This window comes from Aquarana catesbeiana, linkage group LG13 (genome assembly GCF_042186555.1).
Source record: "Aquarana catesbeiana isolate 2022-GZ linkage group LG13, ASM4218655v1, whole genome shotgun sequence".
Taxonomy (NCBI): Eukaryota; Metazoa; Chordata; class Amphibia; order Anura; family Ranidae; genus Aquarana; species Aquarana catesbeiana.
In genome coordinates, this window is record NC_133336.1 from 54,654,640 (window position 1) to 54,681,895 (window position 27,256).

General features: G+C 44.0%; 1 protein-coding gene across 3 annotated transcripts in view; it reads right to left on the reverse strand.

The window, feature by feature from the left end:
- AKT1 (AKT serine/threonine kinase 1) overlaps positions 1–27,256 on the reverse strand; it is a 224,665-nt gene that overhangs the window by 95,235 nt on the left and 102,174 nt on the right. For 2 of the 3 annotated variants that reach the window (XM_073609534.1, XM_073609532.1), the window contains exons 3-4: positions 13,470–13,598; positions 140–251 (exon numbers count right to left, since the gene is read on the reverse strand). In XM_073609534.1, coding sequence (XP_073465635.1) covers positions 140–251; positions 13,470–13,598 — 241 coding nt within the window. The remainder of the gene's footprint in view (positions 1–139; positions 252–13,469; positions 13,599–27,256) is intronic. The other variant, XM_073609535.1, reaches the window with a different exon arrangement.

Below are 27,256 nucleotides of genomic sequence, written 5' to 3' on the forward strand. Positions count from 1 at the left end.
ACATACTACTTCCTCTTCTACAGCAAAGAAAGTCATTAAAAATTGGTTGTATTTAGCCACTTCCAACAGCTCAGGTCTTAAAAACTCCCATCTCCTAATTACAAAAGAATTTTTCTTTAAATATGAAAGAAAGTATTACCTCTCCTCAGGAGAATCGACGTGAAACGTTCTTTCTATAACTGTGGTCCACTGGAGACATCGGATGATGAATGTGTTTGGTTTTGGTCGTTCTGTCTTCATAAGTTGACATTCTATCACATGAGAAGAAGGAGGGGGTAAAAAAAAGGGTCCTGAGCATCTTTAAACAATCATTTGTCTTTATTAAACTTAGCAAACACGAAGAAAATAAGCGGCACAATAGTATCTTTGAAAGAAGCAGACAAATTTATGGATGATCACAAAATAAATAAAATACTTCAAGCAGTGCTGCAGCAAATTACGAGAGCCAAGCCTTATCCTCACAGAAGAGATCATGCATTTTGTTACCTTATCTAAACCAGGCTATATAAAAGGATATAAGAAAACATCACGTTTCATATAGGGTTGGTTCCACCAATAAGCTGTGTTAAGACCCATAAATGGCACCACTTAGAATGGTGCCCACACCATTGACATTAGGCCAATGGTGCTCTGCCAGTTCGGGGTTTTGTGAGGGTGTCCGGTAGGGTGGGTCTTGTCCTTTACAGATTCTTTCCCCTTTCCCTCTTTCCTTATTTCCTTCTATCTCTCTTACCTTTCCCTCTATCCTATCTTTTTAGGGTGCTCGTACCATTTATGATACAGCAGATTCCTCATTGCATGGTCTTATTAAAGTGTATCTAAAACCAAAAACATTTATTTCAGACTTTTTTCCCCTTTGTTTTTACATGATGATCCTGAAAACAACAGATGTCCTGTCCTAAGGTTTCGAAAAGCTCACTCACCCCATGGTTATAACTGGTTTTAAACAAATTTTCCTCTCTTCATATCCACTACATGGAGGAGTCTATAGAAAGATGATCGTGTGGTTTGTGCTTTCAGTTCCGCTTACAGGGAGTGAATTTCTGGTTAAGGTCAACAGGTATTTTCTGTATCTGCTGAAATGTCCTCGGCCTGAAAAATTAAAACTAATGCACACTGCCACATCTAAAAGAAAAAATATGAATCATGTAAAGCTAGCCTTAGAATTACAAAGCTTTACCTTGAGTCCTGTGCAATTGGCATACACACATCAGGCCTCATCATAATAATGGCTGCAGAGTTCTCTTTGGTGAAGGCTATTATATTCTATAGACAGGCATGGTGCAAAAACACACAGCCAAGGAGGTGATTTGTCCCAGTTTACGGTCTATGTTAATATTGATTAATACTAACTAATTCATAATAAAAGAAAAAAAACAAACAGAAAAAAAAAAAACTTACAAAGAAACACTACAAAGTTTCGCATAAAAAAAAAAAAAAAAAAAAGACCAACATCATGGAGATGCAGAGTCATCCATTATCAAGGCTATAAATGTAAAAACGTAAATTGAAGAAGATACAGAACAAGTACAATCAGAATGAGACAACCAACATTGTATTTTTATGGTCTTAGGGACATGGACTTTTTGAGGCATAAAAATCTCTAACGCCAAGACCTGGCATTTTCCTGTGCCCAAAGCAGCTGAGAACTTCTGGGAATGCACCATGCGCGCATATGCGTGTACGCCGACGCAAAAAGCATCAGCATATATCCAAGTTCCGCTATTCTCTTCTACAGCCAGGTGCATGTGCCACCTGCAGCTCCACGGGCGCAGAAAAATGCTATACCGTCTCTCTACCATAGAGCATACTGACGTACATGTGTAGGATAGCGCTGTTATTAATAAAGTCAGTTTTTAAAGTGATTGTAAAGACTAATTTTTTCTCCTATAAAAATAACAAACATGGAATACTTACCTGCTCTGTTGTTGTGGATTTACACAGAGCAGCCTGGATCTTGCTCTATTCGAGTCCCTATTCTGTGATCCTGGCCCCTCTTCTGTTGAGTGCCCCCACAGCAAGCAGCTTGCTATGGGGGCACCCAAGCTGAGTCACAGCTCCCTGTGTCCATTCAGACACGCAACCCCGAGCCTCTGTCCCCTGATTGGCTAGCTGAATTTGATTGACAGCAGCGGGAGTCAATGGCGCCCCTGCTGTGTCTCAGCCAATTAGAAAGGAGAATCTCGGGCGGCTGAAACATTTGTGGACATTGCTGGACAGAGAGGGACCTCAGGCAAGTATTAGGGAGGCTGCTACACACAAAAGTCTTTTTAACTTAATGAATCAAGATAAAAAAAACCTTCTGCCTTTACAACCCCTTTAATCATTTTTACATTTTTTTGCAACAGTATAATAAAAAAAACAAGAGTGTTTTCTTCTTCCTCCGTTCCAGTGCTACAGTCTCAGGGTCAGATGCTGCATCCCATGCTGTGGTTCCATTCACTGACCCCTATGTCAACATAGAGTCCTGTAGTGTAGGAATTGGAGGATGAGACCATGGCACATTTTGGCTGGGCAACAGGCATCTGACACTCCTGGAAGTGTCGAACATTGAAGAATTTTATATAGGTTGCAGCGCTGGAACAGAAGAGAGCTAGAAGACATGGGCCTGCTGAGGAGGCGAGTATAAGAGCTTTTCTACTGCAAGTCACCTTTTATTTATAGTGTTTTTTACCCCAACAGGGTCTTGAAACGGAAAAGACTACAGTTCCTCTTTTAAGGAAACCTATATTGACAGATATTAAGGGATGCAATCACTAACCATCTCCTCAAAATACGAGTTCCCTGGCTAGTAACTGTACACATTAGAAACAGTTAAAACTGATAGTAGCCAGAGAACATGAGATCTTTGCCCCGGCTTGACTTTAGGTCACATGACGGAGTCCAGCAAGACATACTTTTCCACTCAAAATGAGACTAGTTTTGCAATGCTGACATGTACTCTATTGAATTATGTAAAAAGTGTGATTTTTAATGAATCCTCCTCACCATAACATTGGCAACAAGAACAATACCAAACCAACAGCAAGATCTTTGTTCAAGATCAGCTCTTCTGGAACATCAGCCTCCCCCAATTCGCTTTAGGAAAGAAGGGGGTCAATGGTTCAGTATTAGTGTTGTGACTGACATCAAAGAGATGAACAATTCCAAAGATTACAAAAGAAGGGTTAGGTGACACATACAAAAAGGAAAGTTATGATGAAAGTATAGGTCCATTTTCAAATAAGTAATGGTGAAGAAGAAAGTATAGCAACGCATAGGGACCAGATTTCAATTCATGTAAAGCCAGTGAATAGATCAAAAGTAAAACCAACATCAGTAGGTTACGGCACAGGATGTTGGTACATATCCCTTGCTGCAGAATCAGTGCAGCCAAATGCTGTCAACGGTCTCCCAATTATGCAAATAACTTCTTCTAAGCTACGATTTGCACAGAACAGGCATGTCACCCTGCTCCCAACAATGCCCAAGCCTGCCGATATGTCATTGTGGCACCAGCGGCATTTCACTGTGGGATGGAACACAGGGTGGACAACTACTAAGAAGATAAATCAAAATTAGGGGCTTAGACTGGTCCCGGACTCAACTTAGAGGAGCATCAACAGACAGAGGGCCTTTGTGCAGCTCCAGTCTGTACAAGTGGTTTGAGACTCGGGGCCCATTTGTACTTGATGCAGGTCAGATGGGTGCTGGGAACCCCGTTTATCATCACTCAGACCTGGACACTGCTCACTCCCATCAAACTGGTATAAGATACATAACGAATAAGTGCCCACACTTTCCCAGTAGTTGTACAGGACCCTTTGGTAACTGTCCACCACTGTAGAGGAGCTTGTTGTCCTCCAAGTCAGCGGTCTCCAAACAGCAGCCCTTTGCTTGCTTTTATCCAGGCTTTGGGGCACTATTTTATCTACTGAAACTAACAATGGGCCATAACCACTGACAGTGAGAGAAAGGGGAAATTCCTCTAAATAAACATTGATAGGGCACAATTCCTCCCACTGACACCAAAGATCTGTCCCACTGATGTTGAGACCTTTTCTATTCCCAATGGCCACAGTCTTGCCCACAGTCTAAAGTCTGAGAGATGGTAAACTGGTCCCTTGTTTAGAAAGATTGGAGCCCCCTGCTCTAACTGATTCACTTCTATAAATTAGGCTAAAATGTCTTATTGCAGCCTCCTACTTCTTCCTTGCTATTGCGCTAGAAATACAGAAGTGCTGGAACTCTGTGTGCTGTCTAAGCAAAACGCCCACCTACCCCAGAAGGCAGTCATTCATACAAGTAACCCAGGCAATGCAATCCATAAACTTGGAAACTCCACTACGCCAACCTTCCGAGTTTAGCTCAATGGTGGGAAAGGGAACTTGAGTGAGCAGGGGCGGGGTGGCTGATCCAAGAGTCTAACGTATTTGACAGTCCTACCCCCACAACAGTGCCCAACCAGTGTAAAATACAGGCACCACGACACAAGATCAATACCCAATCCAGCCATATCAGGCAACTCTCACCTTATGTCTATGAGCCCTGTTAAGGGCCCATTCACACCATACCACACTGCACTACAACACACACATTTTAATGCATTGAGATGGCCTGCATTAGGCATCCCATTCCAAATTAATTGGCTGCATTGCACCTCACAGCATGAAAATCTGGTGCTTGCTGCATATTTTTGCGGCAAGCCACAATGAACATTGTTGCAGCACAGGTGCATTGGGGTACCATGCCAAATGAAGCATAGGTCCCGTTCATACCAGTGTGTTTTATGTGATTTTAAGATGCAGTGCACTAAAAAAATAAAATAAAAAATACCGCTAGCTGCAACTTTGATGTGATTTCATGAAAATGTACGCAAAAAAGATTTCAATGGCAGCAGACCTAAAATGCAATGCTAAAAATGCACCACACAGATGTGAACTGCCATTAAACAGACTATTGGGGCTTTCAGCAAGTCACTTAGTGAAGTCCTACAATAGAGATGGAGAGACAGACTTCTAGAGATACTAACTTCAGCCTTCTAATTCTAGTAACATTTAGATCAGTCAACACCATGACCCAAGGAGGAGTGCAGGAGGGTGGCTGAGATTTGGGGGGGATTAGAGGTGGGTGTCTGAGTGTGGCCGGATATTTATCACTCAAATAATCCCTTGCTCAGAATCACTCAGGAAGGCAGAAAAGCTGATAATGGTGAAACACTTGTACAATTTACCTTTTCTTCAGTAATAACAAAACCACATACTTATCGAGGAAAAGAATCAATGTCTGGCTTTACAAGTTACTGGTCAGAGCAAGGAAGTAATTCTATTGAAGGGAGTGCAATAAAATGTAACACGAATGTTCACTGTGCATGACCATCTCACAGCAACCAGAAAAATGCTGTATGTCATAAGGTGCATGTAAGCTTTGCAATTGTCAGCTGATACATACTGTATGTGTAAAAAGCCGTGACCGACATCAGTGACAGGGACAATATGCTCCTGAGCAGGAGATGTTACATACAGTATGTGTAGGAAGCAGTGACAGGGACAATATGCTGCTGACCAGGAGAGGATACACATGTTGTAGTGACAGACCTCAGTAAAAGGGACATTTTGCTGTTGAGCACGAGATGGTACATATGTGCGGGAAGCAGTGACAGACATAATATGCTGCTGAGTAGTAGATGGTACATGTGTGTAGGAAACAGTGACAGACATCAGTGACAGGGACAATATGCTCCTGAGCAGGAGATGGTACATTCAGTATGTGTAGGAAGCAGCGACAGGGACAATAGGCTGTTGAGTAGGAGCTGGGGCATATGTGTAGGAAGCAGTGACAGATGTCAGTGACAGGAGCAATATGCTGATGACCAGGAGAGGATACAAATTTTGTAGTGACAGACCTTGGTGACAGGGACAATTTGCTGTTGAGCATGAGATGGTACATATGTGTGGGAAGCAGTGACAGACATCAGTGACAGGGACAATATGTTGTTGAGCAGAAGAGGATATATATATATATATATATATATATATATATAAAGCAGGGACAGAGAATGTTCTTTCGAGCAGAAGAGGATACAAATTGTGTAGTGACAGACCTCAGTGACAGGGACAATATGCTGTTGAGTAGGAGATGGTACATATGTGTCGGAAGCAGTGACAGACATCGGTGACAGGGACAATATGCTGTTGAGTAGGAGATGGTACATATGTGTCCGAAGCAGTGACAGACGTCAGTGACAGGAGCAATATGCTGCTGACCAGGAGAGGATACAAAATGTGTAGTGACAGACCTCAGTTACAGGGACAACATGTTGTTGAGTAGTAGATGGTACACGTGTGTCGGAAGCAGCGACAGACATCGGTGACAGGGACAATATGCTCCTGAGCAGGAGACGTTATATACAGCATGTGTAGGAAGCAGAAACAGGGACAATATGCTGTTGAGCAGGAGCTCATGCATATGTGTAGGAAGCAGTGACAGACGTCAGTGACAGGAGCAATGTGCTGCTGACCAGGAGAGGATACCAATTGTGTAGTGACAGACCTCAGTGACAGGGACAATTTGCTGTTGAACAGGAGATAGTACGTGCTACATGTAGGAAAAAGTGACAGACCTCAGTGACAAGGACAATATTCTGCTGATGCGGATGTTTAATATGGAGAGTGAGTGTCAGAAAAATGTTGGGGACATGGTGTTGCTGAAGTGCAAATGATTTACGTACAGGACAGCCATGGAGACGGTGTTGCTAAACAGCATGTGGTTCGTATGTATGGGAATTGGTGAAAGCAGCAACAAGGCCAATATGCTGCTGGTAGTTGCACATACACTATATTGTCAAAAGTAATGGGACACCTGCCTTTACACGCACATGAACTTTAATGGCATCCCAGTCTTGGTCCGTAGGGTTCAATATTTGCAGCTATAAACCGCTTATGGTCTAGACCAGTGATGGCGAACCTTGGCACCCCAGATGTTTTGGAACTACATTTCCCATGATGCTCCAACTACACGGCATAGTGCATAAGCATCATGGGAAACGTAGTTCCAAAACATCTGGGGTGCCAAGGTTCGCCATCACTGGTCTATGGGAATATTTGACCATTCTTCCAGAAGTGCATTTGTGAGGTCAGGCACTGATGTGGACGACAAGGCCTGGCTCGCAGTCTCAGGTCTAATTCATCCCAAAGGTGTTCTATCGGGTTGAGGTCAGGACTCTGTGCAGACCAGTCAAGTTCCTCCATTCCAAACACGCTCATCCATGTCTTTATGGACCTTGCTTTGTGCACTGGTCCAAATGATTTGGTGGAGGGGGGATTATGGTGTGGAACTGTATTTCAGGGGTTGGGCTTGGCCCCTTAGTTCCAATGAAGGGAACTCTTAAGGCATCAGCATACCAAGACACTTTGGACAATTTTATGCTCCCAACTTCATGGGAACAGTTTGGGGATGGCCCCTTCCTGTTCCAACATGACTGCGCACCAGTGAACAAAGCAAGGTCCATAAAAACATGGATGAGCATGTTTGGGGTGTAGGAAATTGACTGGCCTGCACAGAGTCCTGACCTCAACCCGATAGAACACCTTTGGGATGAATTAGAGCGGAGACTGCGAACCAGGCCTTCTCGACCAATATCGGTGCCTGACCTCACAAATGCGCTTCTAGAAGAACGGTCAAACATTCCCATAGACACACTCCTAAACCTCGTGCACAGCCTTCCCAGAAGAGTTGAAGCTGTTATAGCTGCAAAGGGTGGGCCAACTCAATATTGAACCCTACGGACTAATACTGGGATGCCATTAAAGTTTATGTGCGTCCCAATACTTATGGCAATATAGTGTATGTATCAAGAGTGTAGATTTCAGTGAAAAAGGACACAGTGTGCTTACTACACAATGTGGCAGCCAACATTCTTATCCCCCTAGGCACCTTCATATACAGAGAAGTGCTGACAGTCCCATGATAAGGACTAATCTACAAAAGCAATTTTTTAACTCTTGCATGTGAGTGGACTCCCCTGCACGATAGAAGCGGATTGTTTAATCGACTTCTGGCAAAGGGACATGTTGGAAAATGTTGCAGCTGCTGATCAGAGTATTCTGACTGCGGTGGGAGCTGCTGTCAGAAAACAAGGTCTCAGCCAGGAACATTCCTCCATTCACCTTGTTTGGATAAAGTCATTTTTTTCATTCATCCCGCGGGCTGAAATAGTGAGGGCAGCTCTCTCTAAGCAGGTGAACCCAGCAGAGGTCATCTTCTTGGTGATGCAAGCCTTTTTTTTCCTATAAACTGTCTGTAGTATCAACTACATACAGTATATAGCACTGCGTTCCGGCAGCGGGACAAGGACCTCCTGTCCCGCTGCCAAAAAAAATAGAGTCGGGTTGAGCGCCGCTGAGCCCTTCACAGGTAGCTTTGTATTTTCTAAAATAGTGCAAAGCTTCCTCTGATTGGCAGAGGTGGAATCCACCTCTGCTAATTCGGAGAAAAGCTTTTGATTTATTTAGAAAATACAAAGCTACCCATGAAGAGCTTAAGGCTACCTTCACACCGAGGTGCTTTACAGGCGCTACAGCGCTAAAAATAGTGCCTGGAAAGAGCCTCTCCTGTCTCTCCAGTGTGAAAGCCCGAGTGCTTTCACACTGGAGCGGTGCGCTTGCAGGACAGTAAAAAAAAAAAAGTCCTGCAAGCACCGCTTCTAAAGCGCCCCTGCCCATTGAAATCAACGGGGCAGCGCCGGTAAAGCGCGGCTGCAGCGGTGCTTTGCGGGCGATTTTTACCCTTTTTCAGCTGCTAGCGGGGGTTAAAAGCACCCGCTAGCGGCAAAATAGCACAGCTAAAATAACAGGAAAAGTGCCACTAAAAAAAGCGGCCGACGCCCGCCCCAGTGTAACAGTAGCCTAACAGCGCTCAGCCCAACTCGATTTAATCCAGTAGCGGGACGAACACAGCGCTGTATACTGTATATAGCTAATGCTATATACGGTTTATACAGCACTCACAGCAAACGCATTTGTTAGTGAAGGACCTTCGCTGCTCATGTGCCGCTGATGTCAGTGGCTGCATGCATGGTGAATATCTCCTAAACCGTAAAGGTTTAGGAGATATTCATTTTACCTACAGGCAGTGGCGGTGTGTCCATAAGGGCACACGGGCGCCGCCCCCTCGTATCACCAATAGATAGATTCATGCAATGCATGAATCTATCTATGGGTACCGCTGCCACCCCCTATTCAGGTGCCCAGGAGGGGCGCCTGAATTACAGCGGTGGGGGGGGGGGGGGTAGATTAGAGCCCTAGCCATATTCGCTTTCCTAACACTAAGCCGCCTCTCTGCCAATCAGGTGCTCAGATCTGTTACCCGTCACCTAATTGGCTGAAACGACAGGTGTTGTGATTGGACGCCAGGCGTCCAATCATAGCAGAGGACAGGAAGAGAGGACGGTAGAAGACATCAAGGAGCTTTCCCACCAAGACAGGTATGTGCAGATGGCGGGCCGGCAGGGGGCACACTGGCAGCATTTGATGGGGCACAGTGGCTGCAATTGATGGGGCACAGTGGCTGCAATTGATGGGGCACAGTGGCTGCAATTGATGGGGTTTTTTTTTGCGCCCCCCAAAAAAATTTTGAGCACCAACCGCCACTGCCTACAGGTAATCCTTGAAGATGGCCGCATCATCACCACCCACATCCAGGGTAAGGAGGTAGGTGGCAGTTGTGCTAGTGCCGCTCCCGAGGCGGCCCGGGGGGAGGGGGGGGGGTACCCGCCGCTGGGCTCCCGCTGTGTATGATCACAGTGCACAGCTGTTGCCCTGTAGCAAACTAAGGGGTGGATGGCAAGTGGTTAAAGTGACGGAAAGTCGATGTTAGGCTTTACATTTCTTTTACAGGTTTAATACGTATTACGTTGACATCTTATTTCCAGAAGTATGAACTTAGAATATCTTATTATGCGTATATGTTATGTTGGCTGCTGAAAAATGTTCATGCTGCACCCTCTAACCCTGATGAAAAGAAACTGGTGAGCACCCAAAATGCGTCTCCTACTCCTGTGACTCTAACGTTGGCAAAGAAAATGGACCTATCAAATAAAACTGATGCTCCCATTTTTTTTTTTAATATTCTATAAAAAAAATGTAATACATTTATACATTTCTCTTTTTATATTCTATATATATATTTTTTTAATACAGATGCTCCCATTTTTTTTTTTAATATTCTAGATTTTATAAAAAAAAAAATTTAAATACATTTTTCTTTTTATATTCTAGATTGATAGATTTTATAAAAATGTTTTAATACAGATGCTCCCATTTCTTAATGTTTTTCATAGGAAAGAATGGCATTTCCCATTTAAACAAACATTCATGCAGCAAAATGCAAGTAATGGAAACGTGGAAGTGTTTAAGGGCACCATATTATATATATATATATATATATATATATATATATATATATATATATATAAATATAAATATAAATATAAATATATATATATAAATAAAAAAAAAACAGCAGATGGTGTCTAGCTTTTAGATCGGTCACCCAATATAGCGAAGAGCAACTTTATTTAAAACTTGCCAACTGCTATAGGTAAAAGCTGAACTCTAGGCAAAGATAGAAGATACAAATAATTACACCTCTGTATTAATATTACATAATTGAAATTTTAAGTGCGTACTTTTTAAACAGAATTTGACTTGGTATGAACCCCCTGCATTACCCTGTACAGCAGAGCTCAGACTGGGGAGGAAGTAGCAGCATTTGAATTGTAAGAATCTGTTCTGCAGGGCCCATGTGCCAACATACATGCTGATAGGAGAAGAGAGCACAGTGACCAGGGAGTTGAGCTCATCAGTCTGCTGCTTTTCCTGTCCCAGGCTGGGGGGCGCAGACCCCAGACCCATAAATGCTCCTGAACTGCAGCACAGACAAATCATGTCTCCGGTCATGGCGAACAGGTCTGTGCTGCGTGGCAGAGCAGTGCAAATCTCATGTTTGGATAAACAGATACAAATCCTTTGGAAGGTAAACTGGCTTTTATATATATTTAGGTTTCTAAATCTTTGTATTTCATGGTTTGCATGGAGTTCAGCTTTAATGATCTGAATTTTATAACTCACGCTGTACAGTTTACTCAGCGCAGTCCAAATACAGTGAAATGAAAAGTTAAAATAAGCACATTCTTTAGCGTATTTTTTTTCTGTAATGAAAAACACGTCCGCCTTGTAAACACATTCTTCAACCAGTTCAGAAATCTATTTGACACGCGCTTTCCAAGCAAATACATAACAGGACCGTTTCCTAGACTGTTCACGCGGCAGCCAAAAAAACAAGTGGGATAACATTGGATTGGGATTGTTAGCGATCCTGCTGTGCTACGGAGTGTATGCAGCATAAACAAAAGTAGGAAACTTAGCCGTGGATGTAGAGAAAGAAGAATAGGAGGAAAGCCAGAGGAAGGAGGTGATATCTGCACCAAAAAGTTTAACCCCTTCCATCTTATAGAACTTTGCAGATCGCCGCTGGATTTTAAAACTGTCGGGGGAGCAGCCATTATCATCAAGCATGTTCGTTTGACAGGAAGACAGATGCAGGGCTGGAACAAGGGGTGGGCAAAAGGGGGCATGGTGTGTATTGTAGGGATGGGGGCACTGCAAGTTCCTTCTAATATAAGGCTGACAGGAGTAGTGACAGCGGCATCACTACTTCTATCAGAGCAAAAGCTGGAAGGAGAGGAGGAGAGCGCTGGGAAGAGGTGCGAGCTGTGCTCTCTCTCCCCGTTCTCCTCATAAGCTTGCACATAATTGGCAATTTGACATCTTTGCCCTGGGCACTGGATCTTGTCCTGACACTGGATAGAGGACTCATGTACATGGACTATGAGATATGGAGAAGGGAAAGAATCTCAAATGCTGCACACCACGAGAGCCCAATTGTCACATTAGTGAGAGCAGCCTCAGCCTTAGCTCTGTCCGGGCCACACAGCTGACACGTTTCGCCTAGCCATGATGGTGTGTGGCGTTTTTATTGCATACGAGCCAGGATAGGCTTCTTCCTCAGTCTGCACCCCCAGCATGAGTCACTGGACTTGGGATATACTGGAGCCTGGTGCGGCTCCCCTAATCTTATGAGCATGGAGGATGAGAGACATAAAAATAGCCGGGAGTAAAAAAACAGGTGTTTTTCTGATGCCAGGAAGCAGCAGGTGCCACGTATAGCCTGTAATGTAAGTGAATGCTTGTACGCAGCACTTTACCTTTCGCATGGGTGTGTGCAGGTAAATGCCAATGTAGATGGGGGGGGAGGACTCTGGAGTGCACCACGCACAGGGGGCAGGGCTCTGGAGTGCACCACGCACAGGGGGCAGGGCTCTGGAGTGCACCACGCACAGGGGGCAGGGCTCTGGAGTGCACCACGCACAGGGGGCAGGGCTCTGGAGTGCACCACACACAGGGGGCAGGGCTCTGGAGTGCACCACACACAGGGGGCAGGGCTCTGGAGTGCACCACACACAGGGGGCAGGGCTCTGGAGTGCAATGTATCCAGGGCACAAGGCTCAGGAGGGTGCTACATACAGGGTGGAGCATTCAAAAGTTCGCTGTGTACAGGGGGCAAGGCTCAAGTGTTCTCCATGTACAAGGTGCAAAGTTAAGTTCTGCAGGCTTCACAGGCCAGAAGAGAGGACAGAGGGGCTGCTGCCGAAGAGCAGCTACAACTTACAGAGGTTGAGCAGTCTTGGCTTTAGAAGGAGGTGCTGTACAGTATAGCTGCCATACACATCGCCCGCTCCCTCCCTCTCTTATAGACATACTGCTGGAAAGTGGACAACTTTCCTGATCTCTTACTTCAATTGGCCAAAACTGCTGCCGGTCAGTCCTGTGATCGCTTTAATTGGTCAGGAGAGATGGGACGGGCGGTGTCTGCAGCACTGCCCTCTTGGGGCACTGTGACCCAGCGTAGCTTTGCGTGCTGTGTGTTGGGGGTTAACATGATGCAGCGGCTCAGATTTGTTTCAGACCACTCCATGTGTGCAGTGTGTCTCAGCCCTGCACACTGCACAGATGAATGATAAGCCGTGGGTTTCACACGGGTGCGGGCCGCACTCCTATACCTACGCCACTGCCCCCACCCACCTCCTGAGCCTTATTTAATTATTATTATTCAGGATTTATATAGCGCCAACAGTTCGTGCAGAGCTTTACGATGGGCGGTCTGTAATCCAATCTCCTTCCACCCAACAAAGATCTTCAACAAAGGTTGCACCCCAAAATCGGCTCCCTCTATCCTGCAATCCACTGATCATATTGACATGCAATTTTCATTTTATGCAATCCCTGCTTTTGCGCCTCCCCCCTCTACCCCCACCTTTACTACCATCCTGTGCTCAATTCCAAGTGCCCAGGGTTGTGAAAGATTTACTTGAAAAATAAGTAGAATTCTGCATTCGCGTTTTAAAGTTATAAGGCAAAAGTAGTACTTACTGGCTACGGAGAAATTGTTCAAAGGGGTTTCTAACTGGTCAACATCTTGCGGACGCTCTTTGTAACCAATAAAAGTACCGTCTGTCTTGAGGAGAAAGTAACGGGGTCGCCAGGTCTTTATGTACTCACCTGAAAATGTAAAGAAAAAGAAGTTATGTTTCAGTCAAGTATAAAAAGACTTAGAGAATATTAGGAACGGTGTCTTGCAGGGGCAGCCACAAATAAAAAAAAAAAAAAAAGGGATTAACTGCAGCCCTGGAATTGGCACATATAATAAAAATATGCATAATGAATACTCCCATTACATGTATGGCGACTTTCCCAGAATACAGTATTTTCACAATGGTGGTCCTTTTAACCGCTTACCGACCGCCACACAGATGTACGTTGGCAGAATGGCACAGGCAGGCAAATGGGCGCACCTGTACGTCCCTTTGAATTTGCCGCCTATCAGGCCCGCGGGTCCCAGGAACTCAATGTTCGCCGGCGGCCCGCGATTGCGATGCGGAGAGACAGAACGGGGAGATACCTATGTAAACAAGGCATTTCCCCGTTCTGCCTAGTGACATGACCGAGATCTACTGCTCCCTGTCATCGGGAGCAGTGATCGCTGTCATGTTGTAGTGAGCCCATCTCCCTACAGTTAGAATCACTCCCTAGGACACACTTAACCTCTTGATCGCCCCCTAGCGTTTAAACCCTTCCCTGCCAGTGTAATTTTTATAGCACTGATCGCTGTATAAATGACAATGGTCCCAAAATAGCGTCAAAAGTATCCGATGTGTCCGCCATAATGTCACGATAAAAAAAAAATTGCAGATCGCCACCATTACTAATAAAAAAAAAAATAATAAAAATGCCATAAATCTATCCCCTATTTTATAGACGCTATAACTTTTGCGCAAATCAATCAATATGCGCTTTTTGCAATTTTTTTTACCAAAAATATGTAGAATACATATCGGCCTAAAATGAAAAAGGCTCCTGCACTACTTTTCACCGATTTCATTGCGACTTGTATTTTGTATGTTAAATGAAGTCACAAGCTGCAATAAATCACACTGAAGTAGCGCGAGTTCAAAGCTGCACCAGTGGAAACCAAGGCTTAAAGCAGAACTATAGGTAAAACTCCCCCCCCCCCCATTTTGGAGGGTTATAACACCTGTCAGATTTTCTTGCCATCTGTTTCCCATAGCGGAGATTTTCCTTCACTTCCTGTTTGGCTATGAGAACGGAAGTGAGAAGAAATCCCTGCAAATTAAGGGAATTCCTTGGGGACCCCCAGGTCACCAGAACTAGTGTCTCCATTGGAAGATTTCCCTTTTATTACTCTTCTGCAAACAACCCAAAATTTGGGATTTTCTTTTACTTTCAAATGATAACGGTAAACAGGACAAATAGAGAGGGTGAATCTTCTTAATGGGGAGCACAGAAAGCAATAACAACGGACAGGGGTTCTAATCCCTCTCCACTATTCAAAAAAAAAAATAACAAAAGAAGTTTTGCCTTTAGTTATAATTTAAATCAAATTTTAAAAGTAAAAACTTTTAAAAGTATTTTTGAAGGACATTTCAAATCATCAAATGTACTTATGAGAATTTTCGTACATCGTCGGGTCCCAAAACTTGTTGTCTTCCTTTTGCTATCCTGTTGCTTTGATGAACCAATAAAATAACCAATAAAATACATTTAAAACTCTCAAAATATATGTATTTAACACGCTTCCTTCTGGCCCTAACATAGTCTTACAATCACTATTTCATCATAGTACGTACGCCCAATGTGCCCGAAGACGTCATGTATGACAAAACATGTCGGGCGGGACTACGCGCTGACGCCATCGCGCCACACGTGACCCCGGAAGTGCGGGTGTATTGTACTTTGAACTATTTTAATCAAGGCTGAATTGCTTTTAACTGAATGTAAATAGCCTTTCGGCTTTATTTAAATAAAAGACATCCATGTATTACACTATTGGAGCCTTTTTTTCTGCAAAAAAAATAATGAATAAAATAAGGAGGAAGGGCAACTGTTAGTCACTGCAAGTAGTGATGCACCAAGTTATCCAGCATCGTGCCGAAAAAAAAAAAAAATTGGCGATAACGGCTGCCGAAAATGCCCAGGATTTTGACATGATTTTACCTTGTTTATAGTGTTTTTCATAGGTCATGTGACTCAAATGCATCAAAACGCAACATGGGTGCATTTTTTTATGCAATCTTGCTACGTTTTCAAAGCATTTCAATGAGGAGGTGTGTTTTTTGGTGCAGTTTGCCAAATATGCAGCAAGCAGTATTTTAAACACCGCTTCAAAAGGTGCCGATAATAGCCGACAATAAGCCCTGGTTAACACTGTTGCGATGTGGGAAACGCACCAGATTCGCTGTGTTTCCCAGCATCGCACTACAAGGCAATCACACAGCGTCCGTGGGATCTGCTGCCGGTGTCAACGTTAGATTAAGGACACCTTGAAACAGATTGAAAAATGCAGTGCGATTGCCATAAGTGCATCGCATGGGTGTGAACACCCATGCGATGCGATTCAGGTGCGGGGGAAAAAAAAAAGGGTCCTGCACCATTTTGGCGTGTATACAATGCAATTTAAGCCATACAAAATGTATGGCTCAAATTGCACCACACAGACATTGCATGTAATGTGCACAGGATACGGTGCGATTGAACCCAGGCTCAATTCATATTAATTTAAATTCGTAAAGTTAACCGCTTGCCGCGGCAGGTTGGCTCGGTTGGCCCAATCGCTACTGGTATGGCAGTCCCTTTAATAGCTATAGCAGGCGCACGTGGCCGGTCACCTGCAATCACTCCACAGAGCAAGGATCTGTCAATGTAAACAAACAGCTCCCTGTTCTGTCAGGAGAGTAGAGAGAGATCGTCTGTTCCTAGTGATCAGGAACAGTGATCTCTCTCTACTCCCAATCAGTCCACTCCCCCTCCCCAGTTAGAAACCCCTCCCAGGGAACACTTAACCCCTTGATCGCCCCAAGTATTAACCCCTTCCCTGCCAATGTCATTTAAAACAGTGAGCAGTGGCTATTTTCTCTGATCAATGTAACAATGTCACTGGTCCCAAAAAAGTGTCCGATCTGTCCGCCGCAATGTCGCAGTCCCGCTAAAGATCGCTGATCACTGCCATTACTAGTAAAAAAAAAATAAATAATAAAAAAGGCCATAAATATATCCCCTATTTTGTAAGCACTATAGCTTTTGCACAAATCAATTAATATACGCTTATTGCGATTTTTTTTACCAAAATTATGTAGAACGCATACTGGCCTAAACTGAGGAAGGAATTCGGTTTTTTTACATTTTTGGGGGGGGATATTATAGCAAAAAGTAAAAAAAATAAAAAATAAAGATTTTTTCTCAAAATTGTTGGTCTTTGTTTATAGCACACAAAATAAAAATGGCAGAAGTCATCAAATACCACCAAAAGAAAGCTCTATTTGTGAGGGGGAAAAAAAAAGGACATCAATTTTGTTTGGGTACAACGTCGCACGACCGCGCAGTTGTCAGTTAAAGCGACGCAGCGCCGTATCGCAAAAAAATGGCCTGATCATTAAGGGGGTGAATCCTTCCGGGGCTGAAGTGGTTAATTAAAAAGTCGAATACAATTATTTATAATAATATATATATTTTTTTAAAAACCATCAATTCTGGTTTCGATCAAGTACATCCTGAATTTTCATTGCGGTGCACCACTAATTGCAAGGTTTTTACATTTGCAGTTCTCATTAAAATAATAATTGGAGGTCCTTTTTCAAACATGTCCAGTTATAGAAGGACAATGTTCTGCCACCATGTTTTCACCCTGTAGTGACAGTAAGACAAACAAGCAGCTATTTTGGCACATAATATGCAGGCATTGATGGTCCACTGTTGCCACCATTAGACATTATTGGAGTACAAGTAGACAGGAAGCTGCAGGAGATGAGGAGCCCTGTGGTACAGCAGAGGATGAAAATGAAATCTCATACTCCCTGCTGATTGGAGAACTTTAGCTCAGCAAGGGGCGTGTTGCACCTCTGCAGAGAGACAACTGCTTCCATGCAAAGTGGAACTGTCCTCTGCAGAATGCTGGCGGGGGCAGGCTTTTTTTTAGGTGACTTAGGTGACACCGATTTCTAAGGACACTGGAAAACATTTGTTTGTATTTAGATGATATAAATTAAACGTTTAATTGGGCTTTAAAGAAGAAAGTGAACGTTAAGTTCCATTGATTCAATCTCTCCTCAGTTGTGGGAACCTTTAGTATAATTTATGAACAATTATATGTTGCGATTACAGATCCTCGAGCCTCAATTGCTCAGCTCAATATGCATTCACCATCCAACCCAGCATGGTACTTTGTTATGTCGGCTGGTGATTTAGAACGCACACAGAGGCGGCCAGCGCGCTGAGAAGTCAAACTGCGTCACGCACAGAGATAAATAATACACTGTATGTTTTGCAACATCTGATCCTTAAATGCATAGTGAATGTACAATTCTGAGCAGATGTCCAATGTATTACTTCTGCCATTGTCATTTTTCACAGTGACATATGGAGAACTTTTTTTTCCCCATTTACATTTTGCAGTGCAAGTACTTTTACACATCTATAGGCAATTTACTAATCAACAACAGACTTAGGAGACAAGCGAGAATATTTAGTTAGAAGATTTTCAGAGAGAAGAAAAATGAACCCTGTTAAAAAGTAAAACTTCAGCACTAACATACAAAAAGTGTGCTGGCCAAAGACTTGACGGCAGAGAAGGGGACCACAAAGCACAGGCAGGGCTGGTGCAAGGATTTTTGACACCCTAGGCGAAACCTAATTTTGCCGCCCCCCCCCCCTCCACCGCTGACTCCACCCCCTTTGCCCCGCTCATGTATACCCCACCTTTTTAATGAAGCACCCATCAAATGCAGCCTCAGCAGCGCCCATCAAATGCAGCCCCACCAGCGCCCATTAATGCAGCCTCACCAGCGCCCATTAATGCAGCCTCACCATCGCCCATCAAATGCAGCCTCACCATCGCCCATCAAATGCAGCCTCACCATCGCCCATCAAATGCAGCCTCACCAGCGCCCATCAATCAATGTTTGCTTGCTTCAATTCAATCGGGAGTTGGGACACACACACAGTCCTCCACCGCCACTGCGCCTCTGACATTATGTGCGAATGGAGCGGTGGCTGCCTGCTGTTGCTGAGACTTAATTGCTTGCTGCAGAGAGAAGAGAGTAGAAACACCAGTGGCCAGGTGCCCCCCGGCAGCAGTGCACCCTAGACGGCTGCCTAGTTTGCCTAGTGGTAGCACCGTCCCTGAGCATAGGCCAGGGGTGTCAAACTCGATTCCATCGCCGGCCACATCAGCATTATGGTTGTCCTCAAAGGGCCGTTGTATCTGTAAGACTAGATGTCCCAGAGCACCCCAATCAGAAGTCAAGAATCTCTCACAGTCCATTTACATCACAGTGTAATAGAATAGAGCAAGATAGTAACTTACAGATAAGACCATTGTTGGAACTACATGTGATGTGTACATGCCTTTACCTTGTGCTGCTGCTGGGTAGAAGCTGAGAAGCAGAAAGATCAGGGTCTGGAGGAGGACTAGAGGAGGGCAGAGATGAGCTACTGGAGTCTGCTGAATGCTGAGACCAGGGGAGGGGGAGACTAGGGGGTGCTGCGGCTGCACAGAGAGGTGCAAGACCTTTAGGAGGAGTTCTGTCCTCCTCTCTGCTGTCAACTGCCGGGAGGGAGGAGGGGAGGCAGAAATGAGCCTCTCCACGGCTGCACAGAGAAGTGCAGGATCTGGAGGAGTTCTATCCTCCTCTCTGCTGTCAACTGCAGGGAGGGAGGAGGGGAGGCAGAAATGAGCCTCTCCACGGCTGCACAGAGAAGTGCAGGATCTGGAGGAGGAGTTCTGCCCTCCTCTATGCTTCCGACTGCTGAGACGAGGGGGGTGCCGTAGCTACAGGGGGGGTGCCGTAGCTACAGGGGGGGTGCCGTAGCTACAGGAGCGGTGCAAGGGCCACATGAAATGGCCTGGTGGGCCGGATTCATCCCACGAGCCTTGGGTTCGACAGATGTGGCATAGGCTATAATAACCAGTTTAAGCCAGGCGTAAGTATAGGTGACAAGATTACATGCTTTCATTGCACTTGATTAAACATTTTCAGGGAAGCAAACGACAAAATTCCCATATATGACAAAAAAAATAGAAGGGGAATGCCAGAGCCACTTCGACCAGGCCATGGGGTTACTGTCCATTTTATACTTTGATGTTAAGTTTTCCATAAAAGCTTTTTTAAAGTTATTTTTTTTAGGATCATTAGCTACCCATCATTAGCTACCTGGCAGCAATCAAATGATCACAGCTGCTTTTACTACCTAGACAGAGAAGCAATCATTTCACTAAGTTTTTGACTGTATATATCCACCCACATTAACCCCATCCAGCTGTATATGATCAAATTGGGAAATGTTGGCATCTCTAATACCCACCCGGACCACATCAGACATCTTCAGCCCCAGATGGGGGCAATGGGATTTTGATTGGCTGGGTTGAATTCTTCCCAGCCAACTGTGATTTTCCCTAGAGTGAGGCCCCTCCAATCTACATAGACAATTGGGTGAATGTATAGGTTTATACTATAATCTTGACTTCTTTGTAAGGCCAGATCATGCGTGCACGGTTAATTATCTTTTAAGCACCACAGGCTGCTTCAATCAATGGACAAGCAATCTTCTAGTCCATTGGTAGCCCAAGGCTACCTACAGACTTAGAAGAACATTGCCATCATCTGGTTGAACATTATTGGAACAAGGAACCATTATAAAACACTTCTGTTGACATATCTTGGCCAGCAGTCTAGAAGAGAGCTAGACAGTAACTTACAGATAAGACCATTGTTGGAACTACATGTTCATGGTTTGGTCAAATGACTGTTCATGTTTAGGTAAAGGTCTATTGCAAGACCTTTCAGTGGCTGGATCTTCCAACTACGATCTTATGTCTTAATGTCGGGCGGCATCAGCCGGTTCAATAGAAACCGGCCAACATTCAGTCCGTGTGTAGTGCAGCCGGGCCGGCTTCCGTCAAAGGGGCATGAGCGAAAAAGGTCATATATTGCAGCTTACCAATCATTAGATTTTGTGGCTGCATTTTTTTTCTTTAGTCTTTTTTCCCCCCTCCGTTTTCATCTGGACAGGAACACACCTCCTGTAATAGAGTGCCTCCATTCTGGATAAAGGAGCACAGGAGGTACCTTTGGATAGCAGCATAATCAGTCTGGGAGGAGGGTAGTGGTAGATTGGCTAGCACATGGGACAAATGCCAGTTGACATAGGCCAGTTCAATAAAAACCATCCAACATTTGGCCCGTGTGTATGGCAGCCGGTCCAACAGAAGCCGACCATTTTGCTTTAAGATGGCCATACATTATACAAAATTTTCTGGTACAATTTTCTTTTAGGATTTACCAAAACCATATAATATATAATATGAGGTCAAACCCAAAACACTTTACATATGTAGTGCAAGGGCCTGCCTGATTGCATACAAACAGACAAAAACTCACCCAAGCTCTACCGCATGATTGTAGAATGATGAGCTGAATAACAGAGCTCAGGCCTGTTGTGTCCCATAAACCTCGAAACAAGAAATGCCGGTGTCCTGCTGAAAAAGGTCCCCCCGGCGGATAATGCCCCCCCCCCGTACTGCGCAGGAGCAGCGCTTGCTCAGTATGAACCACAACAGAGCCGCCGAAAATGAACAGCTGTCAGTCAGCTGTACACGGCGCCTGCGCAATGACGACATTGTGCCAGACGCTGCCACACGCTCCCGATGCTCGTGCTACTCTGCAAGGGGCGGGTGTATTACTGTTATATTGTGTAACGGGCGGATGCCTACAGAAGAGGCCAAATTTTAAATTGATGGTCAGAGCTGATAACTTAGGGGTGATTTTAACAATAAACTACATGTCTTTGCGGGGCGTGTTTAACTGCTTCCCTACCGCCTCACGCAGATATACTGCGGCAGAAGGGCACATACTGGCAGATTAACGTACCTGTACATTGCCCTTTAAGAGGCAGCTTGTGGGCGCGCGTGCGCCGGGAGCCCTGTGACCGCGGGTCCTGCGGACTCTATGTCCGCGGGGATACCCGCGATCGTCTCATGGTGAGGAAGAACGGGGAGATGCTAATGTAAACAAGCATCTCCCCGTTCTGCCTAATGCCACTTTCACCGATCACAGCTCCCTGTAATCGGGAGCGGTGATCAGTGTAGTGTCACACATAGCGCCTCCCCCCCCAGTTAGAATCACTCCCTAGGACACACTTAAACCCTAAAGCGCCACCTAGTGGTTAAAACCCCTTCACTGCAAGTCACATTTACACAGTAATCAATGCATTTTTAATCGCACTGATCGCCGTATAAATGTGAATGGTCCCAAAATCGCGCCAATATTGTCCGACGTGTCTGCCATAATGTCGTAGTCACGATTAAAAAAAAAAAATAATAAATCGCTGATCGCCGGTATTACTAGTAAAAAACTATCCCCTATTTTGTAGACGCTATAACTTTTGCGCAAAGCAAACAAACGCTTATTGCGATTTTTTTTACAAAAAATATGTAGAAGAATACATATCGGCCTAAACTGAGGAAAATAAATTTTTGTTATATATTATTTTTTGGGGATATTTCTTATAGCAAAAAGTAAAAATAATGCGTTTTTTTTAAATGGTCGCTATTTTTTTTGTTTATAGCACAAAAAATAAAAACCGCAGAGGTGATCAAATACCACCAAAAGAAAGCTCTATTTGTGTAGAAAAAAAAAAAAGATGTAAATTTTGTTTGGGAGCCACGTCGCTCGACCGCGCAATTGTCAGTTAAAGCGACGCAGTGCCGAATCGCAAAAAGTGCTCTGGTCTTTGGCCAGCCAAATGGTCCGGGGCTTAAGTGGTTAAACAAATGAAGGGCGGGTTTTGCAATGTTGATCCCAACTTATCAGCTCTGCCCATCAATTTAAAATTCGTCCTCTTCTGCAGCCATTCGTCCCTTACACGAGATAACAGTAATGCACCCGCCCCTTGCAGAGTTGCACAAGCATCGGGAGCGTTCGGCAGCGTCTGGCACAATGTCGTCGTCATTGCACAGGCGCCGTGTACAGCTGACTCACAGCTGTTCATCTTCAGCTACTTTCAGTGGCACCGTTGTGGTTCCAACTGCGCAAGCGCTGTGCCTGCGCAGTACAGGAGGGTCATTATCCGCCGGGGAACCTTTCTTGGCAAAACACTGGCAACTAGATTCCTTCTTCTTAAATCTTTATTGAGCACCAACAGCAGTGCGACATCTAAAGTGCTAACATGTTTCGGACCGAGCCTTCTTCATAGCATCATGCTATGAGGAAGGCTCGGGCCGAAACATGTTAGCACTTTAGATGTCGCACTGCTGTTGGTGCTCAATAAAGATTTAAGAAGAAGGAATTGAGATGCCGGCATTTCTTGCACTATATAGTTGAAGGTAAATTTAAAGGAAATTGAACAAGAAAATTGCATAATGTAAGAGCTCACGCTTTTTTTTTTAAAAAAAGAGTCACTTTATTTTATTTTTTTAAACCCACCACAGTTGCCGTGTCTTGTTTATCTGTGAAGTTGTGTACGAGATGGCGATAGAAAGCGAAATGGGATTTTGAAAGTGATTTTTGCACCAATTTTGTAGAAAGCTTAAGCATGATAATAAAGTTTGGGCAAAATACTTTTTAAAACAAGATCACTTGTGTTAAGAATAAAATTCAGGAATGGTACAAGCAATTTGCAATCAACCAAGCAGTTGCTCTATCTTTTGTCCTGAAGAAGGCACATCAGGGCCAGTTTTATAAGATTTTTACAAGCAGTTTTTGGGAAGTAAAACTTGCAATATAAAGTACTGACAGCTGGCATCAAATTCCGGTGGGATCAAAATGATGTACATGTTATTTTACAACCAAAGATCTTGTGGTACCACTACGCAAGTTTTTTTTCATCACTTATGTCTTAAGGGGCCTATTCATTAAAAAAAAAAAAAAAAAAAAAAAAAGAAGAAGAGAGAACTAAGGGTTTAACCCACAAAGGCTTTCACAATAGACACGACGCAGATTAAAGAGATGAAAACGTCTAAGAACAATCGAGTCTTTGTTGGAGCTGATCCTTCTTTTTTTCCCCCTTCGGTTATCGTATAGTATTCTTCCTGTAGGAGTATCAAGTTTATAGTTTGTTGTAGCATTTCTCCTCAATGTTCCATTTTTATAAAGATCAGACCACAAACAGAAAGCAAAAGATGTGCAAATATAAAATGAAGGTAATTACGAAAAAGTGAAATATCACTTCATTTAAAAAGTCGCCGGTATAGAAGATTAAAGATCTAGCTTAAAAGTCAGGTGATAAAAAGGGGGAAATAGTTTTATGGTCTTGTTTAACTTCCTTCTTTTTTTTTTAACCCAACTTTTTGAAAGTTTGTACCATAAACGACCTAAAACATGAAAAAGTGATTATGCCTGAAAAGAGAAAAAGGTTATCGGGGCACACACACAAAAATAAATAATATCTCGGGTCCATCAGTACGTAGTAAGTCTCTGTAAACAGAACATTGCAGTTAAATTCAGAACACCATGTGCACGAATGTTTTCTGTATACAAAACACACCCTTTATGAGTGTCACATGCATGGGCTGAACTAATGTAGCTTTGTTCTTTATATGGTTCAAGTCTTGAGAGACACTGCTGCCCCTTTGGCATATGAAAAGTTAATCCTACTGAGAATTCAACAAGAATGCATTTACCCCCCCCCCCCCCCCCTTCCCCAACAATGCTTTACTGAATCAAAGCTGTCTAGCCCCTGATAGAGTGCCTAACATAAGAAACAGCTGCCACTCCCTAGGAAGCTCGCTGGGTAAGTGGAGTATAACGAGCATCGGGGAAAAACAAAAGAATATCCATCTTTATTTACCAACTGCTACATGCTTGTTGCTGCACCAAGTCATTCCAAGATAGATGCCAAACCCTTCAAAAGTAGAAGGGTACCAAACCAACAAGAAGGAAACAAAGACCACTTCCTACGCTTTGCGTTACAATTTTTTTAATGATAAAAAAATCTAAAAAAATAAAAATAAAAAATGTCAAGATGTCATTTATTAGAGGTGACAATTTTCTGCTCATCTAGTAGACAATTACATTATGCATTGCTGTTCTAAAGGAGATGTAAACCTTGAGTGACTTAAAGTGATTGTAAAGGTTCGAGTTTTTTTTCTTTTTAAATAACAAACATGTCATACTTACCTCCATCGTGCAGCTCGTTTTGCACACTTCTGGAGTCCCTTGGGGTCCTTCGGCGGCTCTTCCTCTTATCGTATAACCCCCTAGGAGAAGCGATCTCCCGGGGGGGGGGGGGGTTTACCTTGCGGGCGTGCTCCTGAGTCCAGCATTTGCGTCCATAGACACGAATGCTGGACTCGGTCCCGCCCCCGGCACCCGCGTCATTGGATTTTATTAACAGCAGCGGGAGCCAATGGCTGCGCTGCCATCAATCTATCCAATCAAGAGCAGAGAACCCCGGGCAAAGGAAGAGCGCGTCTCACCACTGTCTGCTCTGCCCCCCCCTCCCCTCGCTCACTGGAGCGCTGGGCTGTGGAGGGGCGGGAGCGGCTGGCTCAGCCTTTCAGCGGCTCAATGAGAGGCTGAGCCATGTGCCGGTTCAGGGTTGTGGGTGGATCCGATTTTATGGTCACAATCTTGCCCCAGCTTGGACCAGCTCTCTGACGTCAGCCAACAGCGGTGCTTCAGCCTGCTGTCTGGTGAAACCAGGTCACAGGAGGAGTGCAGAACAGACTGCACTCCTCTGATCCATAGGAGAAGTACAGCCAAGCAAGCTTTGGCTGTACTTCTCCTTTAAACATAGTTTGTTTCATCCCTGTAACTGCTACATCTGCAGGACAGCTTGCTCTCTTTAAAAACACCACTTACTGACAGGATCACTAGGTCAAAATAAAGGAAAGAATGCAACCATCACATCTAAGAATTGGCAATCTAATAGAATACGGGTTTGCTTTTGGGTTTATTACTGCTTTAATTTAATAATCCATTGTTGCATCTTAGAGCTGCTGATCGCTTACAGCCACTTCCTATGTAAATTCCACACTGGTGATTGTGGATTTTTCAGGGCTATGCTTGCAGCTTCATTACAGCCACTGCCTATCTAAATCCACTCCAGTGATGGTTGATTGGCATTTTTCAGGGCAAGCATCCTGTTAACAAAAGATGACCATGCCTGTGTAATGTAGGTTTCAACATCCACCTGTAGGCTCCATCAGAAGCTCATGTGACTGGGTGACAATGAAGCAAGCACAATTGGGAGCCAAGGACAGAATGTTCTCAGCCTTTAACAGGAACTGCCTGAACCACGACTGTCATGGCAGTTTTACAAAGTATTGTTTTAACGAAAGTTGCAAATTAAAAAAAAAAATAATAATAAATAATCATTTACTTTTAGTCCCCTTTCTTACGGGCGGGGTCCGCCCAACGGACTCTGCTTTGCTCTGCCGGGGATCGATCCACCGATCCCCGCTGAGCAGACGGATGACAGGTCAGTCTCCGCTCACTGTGCTGAGACGGACCTGTCAGAGCCCCACTCTCCTCTATGGGAGATCGGATGAAAACAGATCGCCTGTCTGTTTTCATCCGATCCCATCCTCCAGGTCGATGGAAAATAGGGCCACCATCCATCTGGATTTCATGGACAGGATCGAATATCGGCGGATGTCAGCGGACATGTCACCACTGCTCCATAGGAGGCAAATGGAGCGTCCGATCAGGTCCGCCTGAAAAACAGGTATACCTGATCGGAAAGCCCGTGTAAAAATGGGCCTTAGGCCGAGTTGGTAGTGCACTGGCACATGTTAACAACGTGTGTTGCATTAGGCCATCCCATTCATTTTAATGGGCAAACCGCACCATAAAAATGCACATACATATACTATTTTTTGAAACACAAAGAAGAATTTACGAAGACTGGAGAAACCAGAATCTAGAGCAGCTGTGCATGGCAACCAATGAGCTTGGATCTTTCATTGTTAAAGCTTAATTGAACACGCTGAAGATAGGAGATGGATAATTACTACGCACAGCTGCTCCAGTTTTAGTAAATTCCCCCCAGTGCTCCACAATACATTATAGTGCATTATTATCATGCGTTGAGGTGCGCAAGGTGTGTTGGGAGTGCAGCGCAATGCAACATGTGTTACTGCAGAACGAGGTTGTGAACCCAAAATTCAAATTTACACACCCAAGTTTATATATTCTAGTGATTTGGTTTACATGGGTAAGTATTGGATAAATAAAAATAAAATAAAAAATCTGAAACAACGGTTTGTATTTCACATTTTAAACTGTGATTTAAGTTTTTCGCAGCCAGCTTAGCATTGCCATTGTGGATTACTATTAAAAATTCTGAATTTCAAAGTGATATTCTTACTTTAAATGAAGCATAAAAGACAAGCATCTCATTCATAGCCCTTCCCTTGATGACAATTTTATTTTGCGCTTCCTATTTTGAAATTTTCTGAAAGCCAATTTCATTAAATTGTTTTAAAACCGCGGTACTCAAAGACTGGGGAGTAACAGTCTGGATCAACGTGCATTACACTGTAAAGAGGATTAGTGGATTTAAACAAATGATACATTGTCTTTAACGCTATGCATATGGCATGTAAGTTCAATCCACTTCAAGTGTGAGCAACCGGACGTCTGTCCAGC